The sequence below is a fragment of the Megalobrama amblycephala genome, linkage group LG6 (genome assembly GCF_018812025.1).
Source record: "Megalobrama amblycephala isolate DHTTF-2021 linkage group LG6, ASM1881202v1, whole genome shotgun sequence".
NCBI lineage: Eukaryota > Metazoa > Chordata > Actinopteri > Cypriniformes > Xenocyprididae > Megalobrama > Megalobrama amblycephala.
The window spans coordinates 10,437,013-10,456,968 of record NC_063049.1 but is presented as its reverse complement, the minus strand read 5'-3'; the positions used below and the strand labels follow the sequence as shown (position 1 = coordinate 10,456,968).

General features: G+C 38.1%; 1 protein-coding gene across 6 annotated transcripts in view; it reads left to right on the top strand.

Annotated features, from left to right (window-relative positions):
* The window catches only part of kalrna (kalirin RhoGEF kinase a), a 320,600-nt gene that overhangs the window by 204,363 nt on the left and 96,281 nt on the right, over positions 1 to 19,956 (top strand). For all 6 annotated transcript variants that reach the window (XM_048192910.1, XM_048192911.1, XM_048192909.1 and 3 more), the window contains 11 exons: positions 3,019 to 3,185; positions 6,688 to 6,807; positions 10,080 to 10,298; positions 12,864 to 13,013; positions 13,296 to 13,410; positions 13,610 to 13,725; positions 17,566 to 17,688; positions 17,900 to 18,082; positions 18,183 to 18,301; positions 18,395 to 18,461; positions 18,769 to 18,878. In XM_048192910.1, coding sequence (XP_048048867.1) covers positions 3,019 to 3,185; positions 6,688 to 6,807; positions 10,080 to 10,298; positions 12,864 to 13,013; positions 13,296 to 13,410; positions 13,610 to 13,725; positions 17,566 to 17,688; positions 17,900 to 18,082; positions 18,183 to 18,301; positions 18,395 to 18,461; positions 18,769 to 18,878 — 1,489 coding nt within the window. The remainder of the gene's footprint in view (positions 1 to 3,018; positions 3,186 to 6,687; positions 6,808 to 10,079; positions 10,299 to 12,863; positions 13,014 to 13,295; positions 13,411 to 13,609; positions 13,726 to 17,565; positions 17,689 to 17,899; positions 18,083 to 18,182; positions 18,302 to 18,394; positions 18,462 to 18,768; positions 18,879 to 19,956) is intronic.

Below are 19,956 nucleotides of genomic sequence, written 5' to 3'. Positions count from 1 at the left end.
ATCAGTCAACACCATTACTGAGTATTTTTTCCTTAAGACTACAGTGAAACAAAAACAGTCTCAAACCCATGGTTTGAAAATCGCTGGTGTTTCTGACGTCACAAACTACCTTGTAACCAATCACATCAACGTGCCAGCGGACTTTAACATATCATTAACCATGACCTCCCTGAAGCAGGGAAGTGTCAAAAGAAGCCAGGTTATCCTGGTATATTTTTCTGTTGATATGAAAAATCTTGGATTTATAAAAAAAAACCTTGGATTTCATCAACAAATATCTTAATTTGTGTTCTAAAGATGAACAAAGGTCTTACAGTTTTGGAACGACATGAGTAATTAATGACAGAAATTTCATTTTTGGGTGAACTAACCCTTTAGGAACATCAAATTTTTTTCTTATGTACAAAATTAAAGTCTTTGGTGTTATATCTGTTATTATGGCAGTCCTTGTCAAAGACTAGAATATCAACTCAATAAAAAACACTTCAAAGGGCATCTTTTTACAATAATCATAATAAGCATGCACACTATTGTCAGTGTGACTGGCTCAGCACTCTGCATCACTTTTTTAATGCGTCATGGTTATTTTTAAAGAGACTGTCTCAAAGTGGAACGGTCTCTTGCATTTTTCCTTGAGTGAATGTGTCCTGTAACTGTGTGTGTGTGTGTTTGTGAACTATAGAATGAACATGTCTAATTGATATTTATCATTGTGAGATGCTAAGAGAGCAAAGAACTCTTGATCAGTCATCAACAATCTCATGACAATTATTTAAAGGTGCCATCGAACGTTTTTTTACAAGATGTAATATAAGTCTAAGGTGTCCCCTGAATGTGTCTGTGAAGTTTCAGCACAAAATACCCCATAGATTTATTTTAATTAATTTTTTTAACTGCTTATTTTGGGGCATCATTAACTATGCACCGATTCAGGCTGCGGTCCATTTAATTCCTCACGCTCCCCGCCCCCGGAGCTCGCGCTTGCCTTAAAAGTTCACACAGCTAATATAACCCTCAAAATGGATCTTTACAAAGTGTTCGTCATGCATGCTGCATGCATACATCAGATCATGTGAGTATAGTATTTATTTGGATGTTTACATTTGATTCTGAATGAGTTTGATAGTGCTCCATGGCTAAAGCTAACATTACACACTGTTGGAGAGATTTATAAAGAATGAAGTTGTTTATGAATTATATAGACTGCAAGTGTTTAAAAATGAAAATAGCAACGGCTCTTGTCTCCATGAATACAGTAATAAACGATGGTAACTTTAACCACATTTAACAGTACATTAGCATTTAACATGCTAACGAAACATTTAGAAAGACAATTTACAAGTATCACTAAAAATATCATGATATCATGGATCATGTCAGTTATTATTGCTCCATCTGCCATTTTTTGCTATTGTTCTTGCTTGCTTACCTAGTCTGATGATTCAGCTGTGCACATCCAGACGTCCTGCCCTTGTGTAATGCCTTGAACATGAGCTGGCATATGCAAATATTGGGGTCATACATATTAATGATCCCGACTGTTACGTAACAGTCAGTGTTATGTTGAGATTCGCCTGTTCTTCGGAGGTCGTTTAAACAAATGAGATTTATATGAGGAGGAGGAAACAATGGAGTTTGAGACTCACTGTTTGTCTTTTCCATGTACTGAACTCTTGTTATTCAACTATGCCAAGGTAAATTCAGTTTTCCAATCGATGGCACCTTTAACAAATGTTTTTATGAATTGGTTGCGAAATTATATGATATCATACAATTCGTACAATCTAATTTGTACATTTCTGCTCATGCTGGTGATTAGTTAATCTTCATGGTAACGTTTTACCTACAAATCATACACTTTTGTACAAGTCATCATCCAAATCAATCTGATCTCACACAATACCCATACAATACTCACAAATTCTCATGAGATCAGGTTGGATTTAATAGAGAAATAGATACAGATACAGAGATAGAAGAGCAGTTCAGAGGAAGTGTCAGGTGGCGGCGTGTCGTTAATATATAGCAGTCTACAGAGACACAGCAAGATGGACCAATGGGATTCAACCATTCAGCCACATGGGTAGCTGCCACTGATAATGCTCAGTAAAGCTTTAGTTTCAATATAAAAAGAGTAAAAAGAATCAAGCCTAAACACTCAATACTTATGTCACCCAGCCATCTCTTCATCTGTCTCTGTCTTCAACACACATTACTCTTCCTCTCTGCTTTTATCTTCATATCGTCCCAATCTCCAGCTCTGTGTCTCACAGATATTTTTAACACTGGAAACAGACTTCCTCTCCTCAAACTGCTGACCCAACTCTCACCCCCCTCTCTCTCTCACATATGGGTCTTGGCTGAGGACACTCTCTTCTGTTCGAGGTTTGGACACCGTCTGTTCCAGACATTACTGTGACGATCTCTCACACATGCCTGCATGTCCAATGGATGGGTGTGTCCGATTTTGCTGAGACAACATAGAAAATGACTGAATTAAGCTTTAGTACATGGTTTATATACATGTCAACTGTGCTTTATTTATTTAGTTATTATTACTTTAGTTTAGTAACTCTAAATAAACTTCCCAATTTTAGATTTTAGCTCTCTCTTGTACTGTAATTAGTAGAAATCAAACTGACCAAACTGATTTTTTTTTGGATCAGTGAACTAGCTAAAAACACTAATTAACCTATTCTGGGTAATACTTCACCCCAGAATCTAAAGAAGAAAAATCAAAGCTATTTTTGGACAATAGCAGCAACATTTGTGATGTCTAAGGGTCAGAATAAACAAAAGACTGAGTTGAAAGAGGAACGTTTTATTTTGATCTATGATATAGTACATCAGTTAGGACGAGAAGAGCGGTTTTGTAGATGCTGAGAACACTGGATTTGAACTAGCTGCCATACTGCCACCCAGTGGTGTTGAGCTGTGAACGCATTCTTTCAGACAGTATAGACACTGTAGATTCAGCAGGAATATAAACAGAAGTGTGTATTTGTGTGTAATATGCAGGTATCGAGTTGACCGGGGAGAAGGAGGTGGACCTGGCCACTCAAGTTCAGGAGTTGTTGGAGTTTCTTCATGAGAAACAGCATGAGCTGGACGTGAGTGCTGAACATACACAGAAACGCCTGGAGCAGTGTGTGCAGCTACGCCACCTACAGGCTGAGGTTAAACAGGTGAAACACACTCTCTTGCATCTGCTTATTCATTTCAGGGCCAAAAGTGAAACTTTATCAATGAAAAATGATTCCTGCTGTTTGACTGTCTTCTGTTTTCTTCATACTCTTACTGTGGTATTTGGGATAAAGAGCAACCAGATTTTAGCTGTTCAGAACCACAGCTGTAAATTATATCCCAAAGATAGGGTACGACGGGGCTAAAGGCACACCTTAAGAAAAATGTGCTTTTCACTACTCTCAAGGTGTATGATTGCAGAAAAAAAAAAAAAATGTTTGTATTGAACATTGATGGAGAAACTGATTTTGTGTGAAAATAAATCATAAAAGTGGTTAATTTTGTTTAAAAATCTTATAAATATATGAGTTGGCGATGGTGTAAAAGTGTGCCATGGGGTAAAAGGCACACAGTATTGATACAAATGCTTTAGCTAAAATGGTTAATACTTGTTAAAAAGAATCACTTTAGCAAAGTTTGTACTATTTTCTATTTATTTTTATAAATAAAATAATTAATTTTTGTTCAATACTGTCATTAAAATATGTTAATATAAAAATATATTTAAAAAATACAGAAACAAAATTATTTTAAAAAGTAAAGATTCTGAAAGCATAATATTTAATATAGATCTACAGTAGTAACAATAAGTGATATTTTATTATGATATGATTAATATCATATTTTTAAATATGATTGCTTCGTTATAAATATGGGTAGCCTATTAACTCTAAGGTGGATACACAATTTGATATATGATATTTACCAACTGAATCTAACAATGTCATGTCAACAAATGGAAAAGTCAGCCAGCTATTTATTATCATGTTAATTATTGTGCCTTTTGCCCCAACAGCAGGTGCGCTTTTTACCCCAAATACCATACTTTTACATATTCTTCTGTTATTAAAAAACTGTTGCTTTAATTACCTTGAACAAAACTGAAAACCATTAAGAAAACCTTTGTCTGAAAATATAAACATTAATTTAGTCGATTCTCATTTGCTACTTAAATCAACAACATTTTAAAAAACATCAAATATTATATAAAACTACCTCAGAATCAACTTTGCACTGCTGCCCGCGATCGCGTCAAAGATCAGACAAATTTACATGTGCATTTTGAAAAGCGGGTATTTAGGAAAGTGCTATGGCAAGTTTTTGTGCCACCTAGTGGTTCAGAGGAAAATAAAATCAAAGGCGCCTTTTGCCCCATGGCGCCTTTAGCCAAGTTGTACCCTATATTCTGTTTAGCACACTATCCATACTATATAGCAGTGTTTCCCATCCTTGATCCTGTAGTACCTCAACACGGCACATTTTGTACTGTATGTGTTCTTGATTCAACTCATTAGCTGATTGGTAAAGACTCCAAGACCTGAAATAAGTGTTTTAGAGACATCCAACATGTGTACTGTTGGGGCATCTCCAGGACCAGGGTGGACCACAAATTTCTGAACAGTAATGTAGATGTTTTCCCCTTACCCATAATACCACAACACTTTCAGAAGACTCACCCTCGCTGGTCCATTTGTTAAAAATGACAAAATACTGGTCATCTTATGAAGCAAAAGAGTATTGTAACTCACAGTCCTGGGCTCTAGTACACACTCTAGTCTCATGTGGCGCTCTCTTGGCTCTGTCACTGGCGCTTCCTCTTATTGATAATCAATGGAGAGTGATGCAACTGGCAGTGATGGCTGATTCACTGTGTCTGTCAGAGATAATCTCATTCGGAGTGTAAGTGAGGGCCAAAGTGCTGTCGCCAGGGACAGCCCTAAAGTGTCTGCTGCTACAAGTGCTAATGGAGAGAAATGAGCAGAGGGAATTATGAATTTTGTGGAGTCTCCTCAGGATATCGCTTCACATTGGGGTATCAATATACAGATAAATTTGATAGCTATATCAGTTTGGTATTTCAAACAGATGATTCCTGGATTTACTTGCAGATAGATGATAGATAGATAGAACATGCTGTTTTTGTTTGTGTCCCTTTAAATGCAAATGAGCTGCTGCTCCCGGCCCCCTTTACAGAAGAGGGCGGGGCTTTAACAGCTCGCGCTTCAGTTGCTCAACAACAACAAAGCTGGAGAATCTCACACAGCCAAAATGAGGTTTGTCAGTAATGGTGTTCAGCCTTACATTGTTCAAACCAGAGTCAGACACTGATGGAGAGACTCAGGAAGAAGTTACAACTTTTAGAATGAAACTGGACGTTTGGATAAATTTATGTAGCTGCTGTGGATTTAACTCATCAACTAGCATGTGCTGTCATGTTCATCTTTAGTGCAAATCCAGGGTTGAATTGACCCTCGAATATCTCCCTTTGCATTAAAGTTGAGCGTTGTAACTTTGCAGATGTTGTTTATGCTCAAACAGCAACATTACACAGTTAAAAAAGTGAAATCATAATCAAGGACCCCTTTAACCATATTCAAACACAATAGAACTAATTATGAAATCACATATCAAGGTGTACTTAAAGGGTTAGTTCACCCAAAAATGAAAATTCTGTCATTAATTACTTACCCCCATGCTGTTCCACACCCGTAAGACCTTCGTTAATCTTCGGAATGCAAATTAAGATATTTTTGTTGAAATCCGATGGCTCCGTGAGGCCTGCATAGGCAGCAATGACATTTCCTCTCTCAAGATCCATAAAGGTACTAAAAACATATTTAAATCAGTTCATGTGAGTACAGTGGTTCAATATTAATATTATAAAGCGACGAGAATATTTTTGGTGCGCCAAAAAAAAACAAAATAGCGACTTATATAGTGATGGCCGATTTCAAAACACTGCTTCAGGAAGCTTCGGAGCACAATGAATCAGCGTATCGAATCAGCGGTTCGGAGCACCAAAGTCGCGTGATTTCAGCAGTTTGACGTGCGATCGAATCACAATTCGACACAGAAGAATCATAACGCTCTGAAGCTTCCTGAAGCATTGTTTTGAAATCGGCCATCACTATATAAGTCATTATTTAGTTTTTTTGGTGCACCAAAAATATTTTCGTCACTTTATAATATTAATATTGAACCACTGTACTCACATGAACTGATTAAAATGAGTTTTTAGTACATTAATGGATCTTGAGAGAGGAAATGTCATTGCTGGCTATGCAGGCCTCACGGATTTCAACAAAAATATCTTAATTTGTGTTCCGAAGATTAACGAAGGTCTTACGGGTGTGGAACGGCATATTTTCATTTTTGGGTGAACTAACACTTTAAGACTTAAGTGAGTACAAAAAGTTCAACTAATTGCTATTAATATAAATGTAAACTATAATGCATTTTCTTTTAGTTGCAATTAAAATTCAATGATTTGTCTGAAAACAAAGTGTATTCTTTAAAAATATATTATTTAAGTGATAAGTACTCTTTTAAAAGTATTCTTAAGTGTATCAATACACAAGGTGGTTAGTAGATATTGAATAAGGTTATACTGATACTGTGTGTTTTAGTGCTAAAGTTGTTTTTGTTGTATTTCTCGTTGTTTAGGTCCTGGGTTGGATTCGTAACGGTGAGTCTATGTTGGATGCCAGTATGGTGAACGCAAGCTCACTGTCAGAGGCCGAACAACTACAGAGAGAACATGAACAGTTCCAGCTCGCGATAGAGGTAAACACGTAACAGGCTCTAGCCCTTACTGTCTCCCTTTCCTTCTCTGTACATTCTGAACATTTTTGTCTGACTTTTATCTGCCAGACATCTATAGTAACAGTGCATCAGCCCTGACCTTTACTTGGTTGAGTGAAATAACTTAAGTCCATTCCCCTCTCGCTCTCTTTTTTCAGTCATTCTTGTTCAGTTTTAAAGGCCATATGAAGGAAAAGGAAAAACAGAAATAGTTTCATGTACTACATAGGCCTTCTCAAACTGAAAGCTTGCTCATAATTAGGGTGACCACCAGGTTATTGTTTCTTTTTTTTACAAAAATAAAGAGATATGTTGATTAAGTTCTGATTTTACTACATTTTGATTTTACTACATTAACAACATCCTTTTTCGTCAATGATACTGTCACGAATTGCACAGAGACAAGAGGGTTAGATCCAAATGCAGCTTTAATTTGGTAAACCAAAAACGTAATCCAAACAGGCAAGGGTCAAAATCCAGAGAACAGTCCATACAAAACAAAGAAAGCAAACAGTGAAGCCGTTGACCGTAAATGAAACCACAATAACAAAAGCAGAAACAAATTAGGTATAAATAGACAGACACTAATGAACAAACACAAAACAGCTGAGTGCAATGACAGGATAATGAGTACGGGAAGTGGGTTATGGGAAATGAAGTCCAAGTGTGGTGAGAAATAGTCCGTGTTGGAGTGCCCTCTAGTGGCTAACTAGGGCACTCCAACTGGTGATCATGACAGATACTGCATATTGATATAGTCACAATTACAATACATCTTCATTACATTAATTACATTGGTGTCATCTCGTCTCCTCTTAATCATAGAAAGAAAGGTCTTTAATGGACATTTTTTGTCATAGTTTTCGTTAACAAAATGAACACTAGCTCCATCCAGTCATCATCAGCAGAAAAATCCCTCTCTACGGTTGTGTTGGTTGGTTATTTTCCCCGCCCTAGCTAGAACATGACGTCTGCGCAAATGGATTTTTAAACGCCAGTCGCATTTTTTATTATCATATTTCTTATTGTGGTATTGTAATTTCAGGGATGAAAAAAATTATACAGACATATGGTGAATTCAGGTTGATTGGGAACATTTTTGCCATTCAGATGATGGGGAAAAGTGTCCCAATCAACCTGAATTCACCCACCTCCTCTTCTGTTTTAGTCAAAAACAGAAATGCACTAATTCCCTATGTTTGCTCTCAGCACTGAGAGATGTATGGAAGTGATTACTCTGAGAATATTTCAAACAGATCCAACAGGAATTGTTCATACATAAAATTTCACACAGGGATCATAACGTTCTCCTGAAGGATTTATGACCTTCCCAGTGGAGCTGCTCCACTGTTTTTACTGCAATTCACAGCTTTTTCTTTTGAGTGCACTAGGTAACCTCAGCGCAGTATATTTAAGGACCGGATTTTAACAAATAATACTCACTCTCAACACAATTTTAGCGTTAAGATATTTTTTGCCTGAGAAAAGTGAAGCGATGGAATTAAATTTGCTGTTTGCCATCAGTCTGTAGCTCTTAGTACAGTAGTCATGTCATTTATCACAGGATTTGGTATCAGAATCTGTTTCCTGCTTTGGACAAGGTTCTACCTGCTCGACTCTGCTCGTAAATGTCTTTCGCTGACTATTAAAGTTAGATTTATTTTTTCCTTCATCATGACAATGCCAGCAGATAGAAAACAGACCGTGTTTGGCTGTAGAAAACCTAAAGCTGTCAGCAGTCTGGGGTAGGAGGGCTGCTCGATAACGTCCTGTAAAAGATGCTCAAATGATCTACTCTAATAGATGTTTACTTTTAATTATCTGTCTCTTTTAATCCGTGTGATTTAAGAGTTTACTAAATTAAAGGCAGGGGTATCCTCCTTTTTGTAGAACATGTAGAATTATTGTCTATGTTCAGAATGGAACATCAGCATATTGCTTACAACATGCTGCACAGTATGTACTGTATACTAGTTTTAAAAAATAGCTTGTGCACTGTGAATTGTTGTCACATGACCTCACTATGTTACAGCTATCCTTACACATACAGTTCTACAATTAGTATAGAGCTCCGGAGGTTGACGTCACGCAAACTAAACTTCGCGATAGTGTTCGATAATTTAAAACCAGACTGTTTAGAGCTTACAAACCTTCCTATTTCAACATGGTGGACAGCTGCTGTGCGCCACGATGCCAGAACAGGCGGGGGAAAGCAAAGGGAAAATCATCTTCTCGTATTTTTTTAGGATATCGGTAGACGACTGAAATAAAACTGCAATAAAACATGCTAGCCAACACAACAAAACAACAGATGGTTGTATTTTTTTATTTAATTTTTTTTTCGTCTTATCTCAGTATTCCTGTAAGTGTTGTATAAGGGTTTTTATGTGTAATAGTAACCCTAAAATGACATGAAAGAGTTTAAAATGTGTTAAATTACTGGGCTAACGTTAGATATTTCAGTATGAACATAAAACACAATTTTTAACATACTTTTCCATAAAAATTTCAAAAAATAATGATTGATTATTTCAAGGGGCAACTAATGACACCTCATTTGGATACTTGTCTGGGAAAAATGTGGGATTAAACGGGTTAAGATGTCGTGACATTTATGATGTACTGTACTCACAGTGATATAGATTTGCCTGGCTACTAACAAACAAGGACAGCTAGGGTCGATTACGTTACCTAACAACACAATTGATGATGACAATGATGACAAAGTTTTTAGTTGTAGCTGGCAGACTCCAAAGTTGAATATTCATCACGTCCATTTGTACCCCTCCAGGCTTTTGTAGGCTTTTAAAGAGTCTCCGGAGTAGGACGAGGAAAAGTGAGTTGTAGATTTCAGGATACTGCAGGTCAAAAAAGCTATCCGTTCCTTTATCGATACACGTTAAAAGCACCCCGGGGGCATTATAAGGATCTGCCTGCCTGCCAGCATGGTGGTGTAAACAGAGTGGGTCACGTGACCTCCGGAGCTCTATTGGTTCACAAATCAAGTACTTGAGTACAAGTACAGAACAAAATGCCTTGCAATGTAGTGCCATAAAAGTAAAAGTTTCACAAAATAAAACTATTCTTATAAAGTACATATTCTTGAACAATGTTTAAAGAAAAAAAAAACCTGTCCACCAATGTATGATGCATGGTTAGGTAGTGCCGTACTGAACATAATCACACTATTCTTTGATTTTGTTGTCATCCTCTGAGTTACTGACGTATTGTTCTCTCTCTTTCTCTCCCTGCAGTCTTTGTTCCATGCCAACTCTCTTCATAAAACCCATCAGAGTGCACTACAGGTGCAGCAGAAGGCTGAGATCATGTTACAGGCTGGACACTTTGACCCTGAGGCCATCCGCAGCTGTGCAGAGAAGGTGGCTGTACATTGGCAGCAGCTCATGCTGAAGATGGAAGACAGACTCAAGCTGGTTAATGCCTCCGTGGCCTTCTACAAGACATCAGAACAGGTGCTGAGAAACACACTATAACATTACTCTTTTGGGCTGTGACTGATACACCCCAAGAAGACTTACTACAAAAGACAGTCAAGTGTCCTAAGATTAGTTTTAATGGCACATTACCCTTGTGAAAAAAAAAAAAAAAACTACTTGCATATAATATAATATTAATCAAATAAAAGGCCACTCAACTATACTTAAAGAGAGTGCACTTTCATGACTGTTTCTTAAAGGTGCCCAAGAATTCTTTTTCACAAGATGTAATACAAGACTAAGGTGTCTCCTGAATGTGTCTGTGAAGTTTAACTGCCTATTTTGGGGCATCATTAACAATGCACTGATTTACACTCGGCGCCGCCCCCTTAAATCGCGTGCTCCCTGCCACACGAGCTGTCGACTATATTACAGCGCATTTACAAAGTTCACACAGCTAATATAACCCTCAAATGGATCTTTACAAGATGTTCATCATGCATGCTGTATGCATGCTTCGAATTATGTGAGTAAAGTATTTATTTGGATGTTAACGTTTTATTCTGAGTGAATTTGAGGCTGTCCTCCGTTGCTAACAGCTAATGCTACACTGTTGGAGAGATTTATAAAGAATGAAGTTGTGTTTATGAATTATACAGACTGCAAGTGTTTAAAAAATGAAAATAGCGACGGCTCTTGTCTCCGTGAATACAGTAAGAAACGATGGTAACTTTAACCACATTTAACAGTACATTAGCAACATGCTAACGAAACATTTAGAAAGACAATTTACAAATATCAGTAAAAATATCATGCTATCATGGATTATGTCAGTTATTATTGCTCCATCTGCCATTTTTCGCTGTTGTTCTTGCTTGCTTACCTAGTCTGATGATTCGGCTGTGTGCAGCTCCACGTTAATACTGGCTTGTGTAATCCCTTGAACATGGGCTGGCATTATGCAAATATTGGGGGCGTACACCCCGACTGTTACGTAACAGTCGGTGTTATGTTGAGATTCGCCTGTTCTTCGGAGGTCGTTTAAACAAATGAGATTTATATAAGAAGGAGGAAACAATGGGGTTTGAGACTCACTGTATGTCTTTTCCATGTACTGAACTCTTGTTATTTAACTGTGCTGAGGTAAATTCAATTTTTGAATCTAGGGCACCTTTAACACACTTAAGTACACTTTTAAAAAGTGCGCTTTGTAATAATCTCAAATCTTAAGTTTTACTTTAAAGTACATTTTAAATCATTTTTGTTTTAATCATTTTTGGCATTGACTTAAAGAACACTTATTCTTATGTGTCGACATGTCTAAAACATGTTAAGTACTTAATATATTAAGTAAATATATTTGCAATTTAATATATTTACAAACAAACATCATTAAAAATGTGTAATTGAAATGTATTTAAATAGGTGAAATATGAGTTACAACAGTAATGACATTAAAGTAAATGTCTACATTTTTCAGTACACTTTAACTAATATTTTAGTCACTCCTAAGTTAAGCGAATTGCATTAACATAAATTTCAACTATAACACATTTTCATTTAATTGTAAATAGCATGCAGTTAAGTGTCTGAAAACATTACATTCAGTTCAGTATATTCTTTTAACATATATTATATCTGTATTAAAGGATTAGTTCACTTTAATATGAAAATTACCCCAGGCTTTACTCACCCTCAAGCCATCCTAGGTGTATATGACTTTCTTCTTTCTGATGAACATAATCGTGTTAAAATTGAAGTACACGGAAACCACCTGTTTGAAACAAGTGCATCCATCTGTCATAAATGCACTCCACGGCTCCGAGAGGTTAATAAAGACCTTCTGAAGCGAAGTGATGCATTCTAGCTTCCGCCAGATCGCCTTCTGTATTCAACTTACGAAGAAAGTGTAAAATTCTCACAGTTCAAAACACTTACGCTACATCCTATGCCTTCTGTATTCAACTTATGAAAATATTCAATAAGTTGAATACGGAAGGCGATCTGGCGGAAGTTAGATATTTTACTTTATAACTATAATTTGTTAAATATGGATATTTTTCTTACACAAATGCCTCACTTCACTTGAGAAGGCCTTTATTAACCCCCGGAAGCGTGTGATACGTTTATAATGGATGGATGCACTTTCTTCAGATCATACTCACTGGTCCTGTTCACTGCCATTATAAATCTTGGATTCATCAGGATATAGTTATTAATATAACTCCGATTGTGTTCATCAGAAAGAAGAAAGTCATATACACCTAGGATGGCTTGAGGGAGCTTTGGGTAATTTTCATTTTAAAGTGAACTAATCCTTTGAATACTCTTTTTAAAAGTTTGCAAACGTGTACTTCTTTTTCAAAAGATTTGGCAATTTTACTAGCAAGTACCTGTTGGCTATGAGATGCAGAGTGGTCTTCTTCAAAAGAACTCAAATAATTTGATTAATATTAACACTGAGAAATTGTAATAAACATTCAATTGGAAATACTCATTATTATTTAGACATATCATATCTGACCAGCTAGTGACAACATCCCGGTCTCTAAATCCTGCCTATCTTCACAAACCCTGTGCATATTAATTGCTTATTCACAGGTGTGTAGTGTGCTGGAGAGTCTGGAGCAGGAGTACCGTCGAGATGAGGACTGGTGTGGAGCTCATGATAAACTGGGATCTTCAGCAGAGATGGATCATGTCCTGCCTCTCATCAGCAAACACCTGGAGCAGAAAGAGGCTTTTCTCAAGGTCACTTATGAATGAACAGCGATCTCTTAAACTCTCTCTCAGTCTCACACAAGCCCACATGAAGTTATCAACTGTATAATATCAATCGCAAAAGTGTCTCTTACAGTGCATCTTACAGAGGAGCAGGCACAATTTATAGGACACAATATATTTTTATTCAAATCTAATATTCAAAAAACTTTAAATCAAAAGCTTTCTAGAATCATGAGAAATAAATTCAGTCCAGCTTTGTGTATGTGAGGGTCTGTTTTAAATCTGTAAAGTCTGCTGTGGTTTTTTCAGGCATGTACTCTGGCCAGGCGAAATGCTGAGGTTTTTCTGAAATACATCCATCGTAATAACGTCAGCACTCAGGGGTCATCTAGCAACACCCGCGGTCCTGAGCAACAGGTCAAAGGTCAGAGCTTGTACTCTGTTTTGTCATACCTAATTATGTCACAATCTGAGCTGGTATTTGTGTGTCCATCTTTTGTATTTTAAGCTGTTATTTTAGCTTTGAATTTTTCCTTTTCTCTCACAAAACATTCTTCATTTATCCAGTCATTCATTTATTCATGTTAAGCATTTGTAATGTGTGTTGTGTCGTGTTTGTATAGCCATCCTGAATGAACTGCTACAGAGGGAAAACAGAGTTCTGCATTTCTGGACCATGAAGAAGCGGCGTTTGGATCAGTGTCAGCAGTATGTGGTGTTTGAACACAGTGCCAAACAGGTGACAACACTGAAGTAAACTTATATTTGTGTGTATGTTTATATACTCCAGAAACTGCACTTTTTTGTTTGTGTATTTTTGTGGGTGTGAATGTTGTATGTGTGTGTCTGTTCTAGAAGTCTAGGTGCGTTTATGTTTTTGTTGTTGTTTGTATAATTTATGATGAAAGAATGCTCCTGAAAAGGAAAGAAGAGATAATGTCACTTAAGTTTTTAGTTTTTGGTAGAAAGCAATTGGCAATGTGAAACAGTGTCACATCTTGGCAGGAAATTAAGAGGAGAAGAAAGGATCTAAATGCAGTTATCTCAAAAAAACTAAAACAAAAGAGATAATCCAAAAGCAGAAATCACAGGAGCAAACATGTGACAACAAGACAAAGAACTGAACAAACTAAGGGCCTTACACACAGGATAGCTAATCAACAGAACTAGAGACAGGTGCTTAACATAATCTTTAACCTTGGAAACAAAATAGGATTGGGAACACAGGAAAAGATGAAAACTAACATATTCCTGACATAAAAAGGCTCCTCACGCTATAAACTACAAACAAAGTCCAGATGAGGAGGAAGGGTGGGGGCTCTGTAGGAGGACGTGGCAGTGGAGAGGGATGCAACCAAGGCGGGACTGGCAGATAGAAACATCACGACAAAGATGACTAAGGGAGGAGCCGATGGAGGGAGGATCCAAATGACACCCTAGAGTACCACAAGAACGAAGGCCCATGGCAGAACCAAAGTTGGGAGGTCCGACCACCAGCAGTGGAGCCAGGAGAGTTGGAGACCGGGGTGGAGCCGAAGAGACAGAGACCGGGCAACACCGTAGGTCCTGGAGGCCAAGGCGGAACCAGGGTGATGAGCGGCCGAGGTGGAGCCAGGGTACCGGAGGACTGAGGCAGACCCAGTGGGACAGAGGACCAAGGCAGAGCTAGAGGGAAGGCAGAGCATGATGGGCCTGAAAGGGTGGGGGAACAAGCCACAGCCAAAGGCCTGTAAGGCAGAGCGATGACTGACCAAGGCGGAGCCAGAGGGATGAGGGAGCCGAGGGAATGAGGAGCCAAGCTGGAGCCAACTGGTCAATGGGCCAAGGTGGAATGATGGCTTGGGGGCCCGAGGCGGAGCCACTTTCCAAGGTGGAGCTGGAGACCAGAAGAACCAAAGCTGATCCGCACAGCAGAATGGAGTCAACAGTGGAGGAGCCAAATGGAACTGGCTGGCTTAGGTTGAGGAGGCAGGAGAGGGAGGCTGTGTGGGACCATCACAGACAAAGGAGACTTGATGCTGGGCAACGAATCAGATTTGGTGCTGGGCAGTGAAGGAGACTGAAGGTTGGATGGGACCAGTGGAGGAGGGAGGACTTTAGATGGGACCAGGATATCTGTCCAGCCAGACGGGACCACCAGAGGAAGAAGAGGTTCATGGGTGGGGACAAGGGTGGGAACTGGCTCTGCTGAATCCCAGTCAATAAGCCAATCCTCGGTATCCAACTCCACAAATAATGTCAGGAGGATAGACATAGAAACCAACTCACACACCTGGTCAGTGGGCATCAACCCCGGGATGGATGTGGCTTAAGCGTTGACTCCGGGGTGGGCATCGGCTGTGGCTCTGGGTCAGTGACGGGTATTGGCTCCGCTTCCATGGCGGGCATTGGCTCTGGGTCTGCAGGGTCCACTGGAGGATTAAGGGCGTTCTTGGCTGGAATAGGTACAGAGACTCTGGAGTAGGTGTCCTCCTGTAAGGGGGGATCCAGTCATCCACAATGCATATTCGATGTACTGAAGTAATGAGCACCTGGAATTCCCCATAGGCATCAGTCGGAGGAGGTGATCATCAAGCCCACTCCAAAGACATGTCTTCAATGTTGCCTCATTCCAGCAAACCTGATGGCACAGTTCAAGAAAGTCTTAATAATTCTCCAGCGAACATCTATGGTTAAGCGATAAAGGGACATAAGATGGTCCTCAGGGTGAAGGGCCACTGATACTAGATCCATTTGATCCGGTCTTGTGTTCTGTCACATCTGGGCAGGTAATAAAGAGGAGAAGAAAGGATTTAAATGCAGCTATCAACTAACATACCCTGACACAGTGCTACAAACCTTGTTTAAATAAGTTTACATTTCATAACAAAATAGGGCTGTCAATCAGATAAATTTAAATTGAAATCATTAGAATTTGATAATTAATCTAATTCATAGTATTTAATGAGATATACATCAACATTTGCCGAGCAAAGCCCCCAAATTAAGATAATTCACATACAATAACATTCACAATGACGTGACATTATTGCATCAGCCAAAAGCATTACAGTATATTGATGTTACAAAAAGAGACTATAAGAATCATTATATTGATTGTTTTATTTTCATATCATCAAGTCTATCAATGGCCTACAGTCCACAGTAATTCATTTTTGAACAGAACAGAGTTCGTCAGAGTGTATTGAGTTTGTCAATCTATCCAATGTAGACTTGGGACCTTTTACGCTGTATGCATTCATTTTTAATAAATGGCCACGTGACAGCAAAATACAGAGTTGTTTTTCATTGACATGCACAATGAATGCCGTGTTGTTAAGACTGCGAGACACAAAGTGATACACTGTAGTTCAGCCAGACCTCTGCATTCTTTTCTGTCGTGTTGTGCTCCATCTAGCAGTTTTATACACAAGAATACGACTGCAGAATTTGCAAAAACATGCTTTGAATTTATATGGTACTTCAAACTTGTTGTTCATTTGCTTAAATTTAGCATTTTCATAATTAGTGTACCAAATTAACACATTAAATTGACAGCATTAAAAAATTATAGTGGAATTATATTTGAATACATATTAGATTAGATTTATGGAAGCTTGCAATTGTGAGTTTATATATTACAATTCTGAGAAAAAAGTCTGAATTGTGAGTTTATATCTCACAATTCTGACTGAATTCTGACTTTTATTCCTCACAATTGAGCATTATAAAGAGTAGTGAGATAAAAAGTTGCAATTACCTTTTTTATTTTTTAATTCCGTGGCGGAAACAAGCATCCGTACTTATTTTAAGATAATAAAAAAAGACAAATAAGTTAAATTGGTATGTGGTCATTCTAGTAAATTTTCATATTCGTGAAAGAAAAAAGAAAAAAAAAACAATACAAAACAAAAAAACCACATTAAGCTCTGAAATGTATGGAAGAAGAATGGTGAAAATCTCATATTTGTGTATGCTGTTGTGTTTAGTGTTTACCACCTTCCCCTAGTCATAAATCAACAATTTATAACTTGTCAAAAATATTTATTTAAAAAAAAAAAACACACATTAAGCTCTGAAATGTATGGAAGAAAAATGGTGAAAATGCTGCCATTTGTAATACCATTGCATTACAAATAATTTGTTCAGACATTCATTTTTCAGAATATTTTCATGGTGTTTCTGTCTTTAGTGAAGTTAATAAACGTAATTTTGGGAGGAGTATCTAATCTTCCAATTAATACCATGGTATAAAACCAGCATCTTACCTCTTCCTGTTGTTAGTTCTTTCGGCATCCCTCCTCCACCCCTTCTCCTCCTTTTTGTACAATTTTGCCTGTTATATGGGGCAATCGGAGCTCGAGTAGAATATCCTCTCCGAGCCCCTCTATAGCAGACAGCAAGCCAAATCTGTTCACCACTTACGCTAAGATTATATGGGCACACAAACTCGTGAATTGGGTGTTTGTGATTTGGTGAATGTTTTGGTGTGTTTGAATCCCAGACCTCGCATCCACAGAGTGCAGAATACGTCAACTGCACAGACTGAGTGATGTGTTGAATTGGATCATTTGATGGAGTCTGTCTGTCTCTGTGTCAGGCATTAGAGTGGATAGAAGAGGCAGGAGAGGTCTATCTCAGCACTCACACGTCCCCTGGAGACTCGGTGGAGAAAACTCAGGAACTGCTGAGAGAATATGAAGAATTCCGCGTATCTGCCAAGGTACAGAGGCACAAACACTTCCCCTCACATCTTTCTTTTCTGTTTCATATTAGTCTCTAATGTGTGTCACAGACTGCCACATGAACTCTTCAAACAAGTAATTCTCTGAGGGACATTCATAGATGCATCTTGTTTCTCTACATGATGACATATGTTGCGCATAAATGATCAAACCACACACTCACTTGCATAATGTTCATGTGTGATGCAGCAAACTAAGGAGAAAGTGAAGATGTTGATCCAGCTGGCAGATAATTTTGTAGAGAAGGGACACATGCACGTCACCGAGCTGAAGAAGTGTGTGACGGCAGTGGACAAGCGTTACAGAGACTTCTCCCTGCGCATGGGCAAATACCGCTGCGGTCTGGAGAACGCGCTGGGCATCAGCTCTGAGGTACTGCACTTATGCCACCTTCCCAGCAACACCTTACCTTATTAAAATGAATAATAATATGGATTTTTATTTTTTTTTTCTGATTGTGTGTGCATTTCAGGATAATAAGGATCTGGAGTTGGATATCATTCCAGCCAGTCTAACTGACCCAGAGGTCAAACTGCGTGACCCCAACCACGAGGTGAACGAGGAAAAGAGGAAATCAGCCCGGAAGAAAGAGTAAGTGATCATACACAGCCTCCAGCCAGTGCTTCCACACACACTTCACAAGATCAGACACTTATAATCCATCTCTTGCTTGTGTTGTTGCAGGTTTATTATAGCAGAACTGTTACAGACAGAAAAGGCTTATGTGAGGGACTTACATGAATGTTTAGAGGTAAGTGTTTCAGTTTTATTAATGATAATAAGTCATAATAAATCATTCAATCCTGACCCTTAGATTTAAACATTTTTCCTACTCTACCTTTAAGTCCTGTCTATGTAAATCACCTTGATTTTGATTGGCTAACTTCAGTGTTCAGTGTGCTAGGGATGGGGGTTTCTCTGCATAGTAAATCAAACTTCTTTATTTCAAAAGATTATGCCTGTAGGATGCTAAAGGTCTTTACTGTACTGTGCATGTACTGTACATATTGCATTCTAATGATTGTAAATTTAATTTCCTGTGTTATTTTATTTATTAGACATATTTGTGGGAGATGACCAATGGTGTAGAGGAAATCCCTTCAGGGATCGCCAACAAGGAGCACATCATTTTCGGGAACATTCAGGAGATTTATGACTTCCACAATAAGTGAGTTTAACCTCATTAACCTGTTAGCGTTCCCTTTTGCCTGCCAAGTTTGGGCAAAAATACATCAAAATGTATTTTAAAATAAAATACCAAATACCTTAATTTTAAGTCTCTCGTCTCTCATTAGCAATCACTCCATCGGTCTTGTTCAGCTCCCAAATCACTCGGCCCTGCTCTGCTTCATACCACAGTAACATTAATAATCTCATCCATGAACATGATTTATGCCCGAGTCCCATCCCGTTTCTTTTCCACTGGCTGTAGACGTGAAGAAGAACACATCCCATGATTCCACAAAATCAAGCATAAGCGACCTCTAGTGGCAAAAATGTACATATTGAGGCTTTAACAGATCAAATATTCACATATCCATGTGATCTCCCAGATGGTTAGTTTTAAAGTAACCAACAGTTTAATGTTTAACAGTTTGCGAATGACTCATAGGTATCCTAGTTTAGTTACTTGGTGTTTGGTAACGAAGGGCCTACTTTGCATCAGCAATACTGACTCATTCATAAGAACTAAGAAGACAACTGATGGCACCTGTATTCATAGCAACTAGTTTCTAACTAATTAATCACTTGATTGTAAATCATAAATATAGGGGGCTGCTGCTCGGTATAATAGTTTTTAAGAGCATTATGTAAATTGGTAAACTATTCCAAAACTTAACATCTGCTCTGAAATCAACAAGTCTGGGCAAACTACTGAGTAAGCACCAATCAGAGGCCGCATTTTTGTAATGTCATCATGTAGACTTCTTACGACGAAGTATTTTACTGTATTTTAAAAGTACAAAAATACATAACACTAAAGTATTTTGATACAAAATACAAAGTCATTTTCATCAACCCTATCAAATACAAATTACAAAATACTATTTCGTATTTGAAATACGTATTTGAAATACATGTATCATAAATACTGCCCATCCCTGCCGCCTACAGTACAAATGCCATCAAAAGAGACCAAAACAATGCATATACTCCAAATGGTTCAAGAACAGCATGCAATTTACTTTGGGTATGTCTTTTTTTAGGCGGGTTAGGCAGATTTTACAGGAATGCTAAGGGGTTAA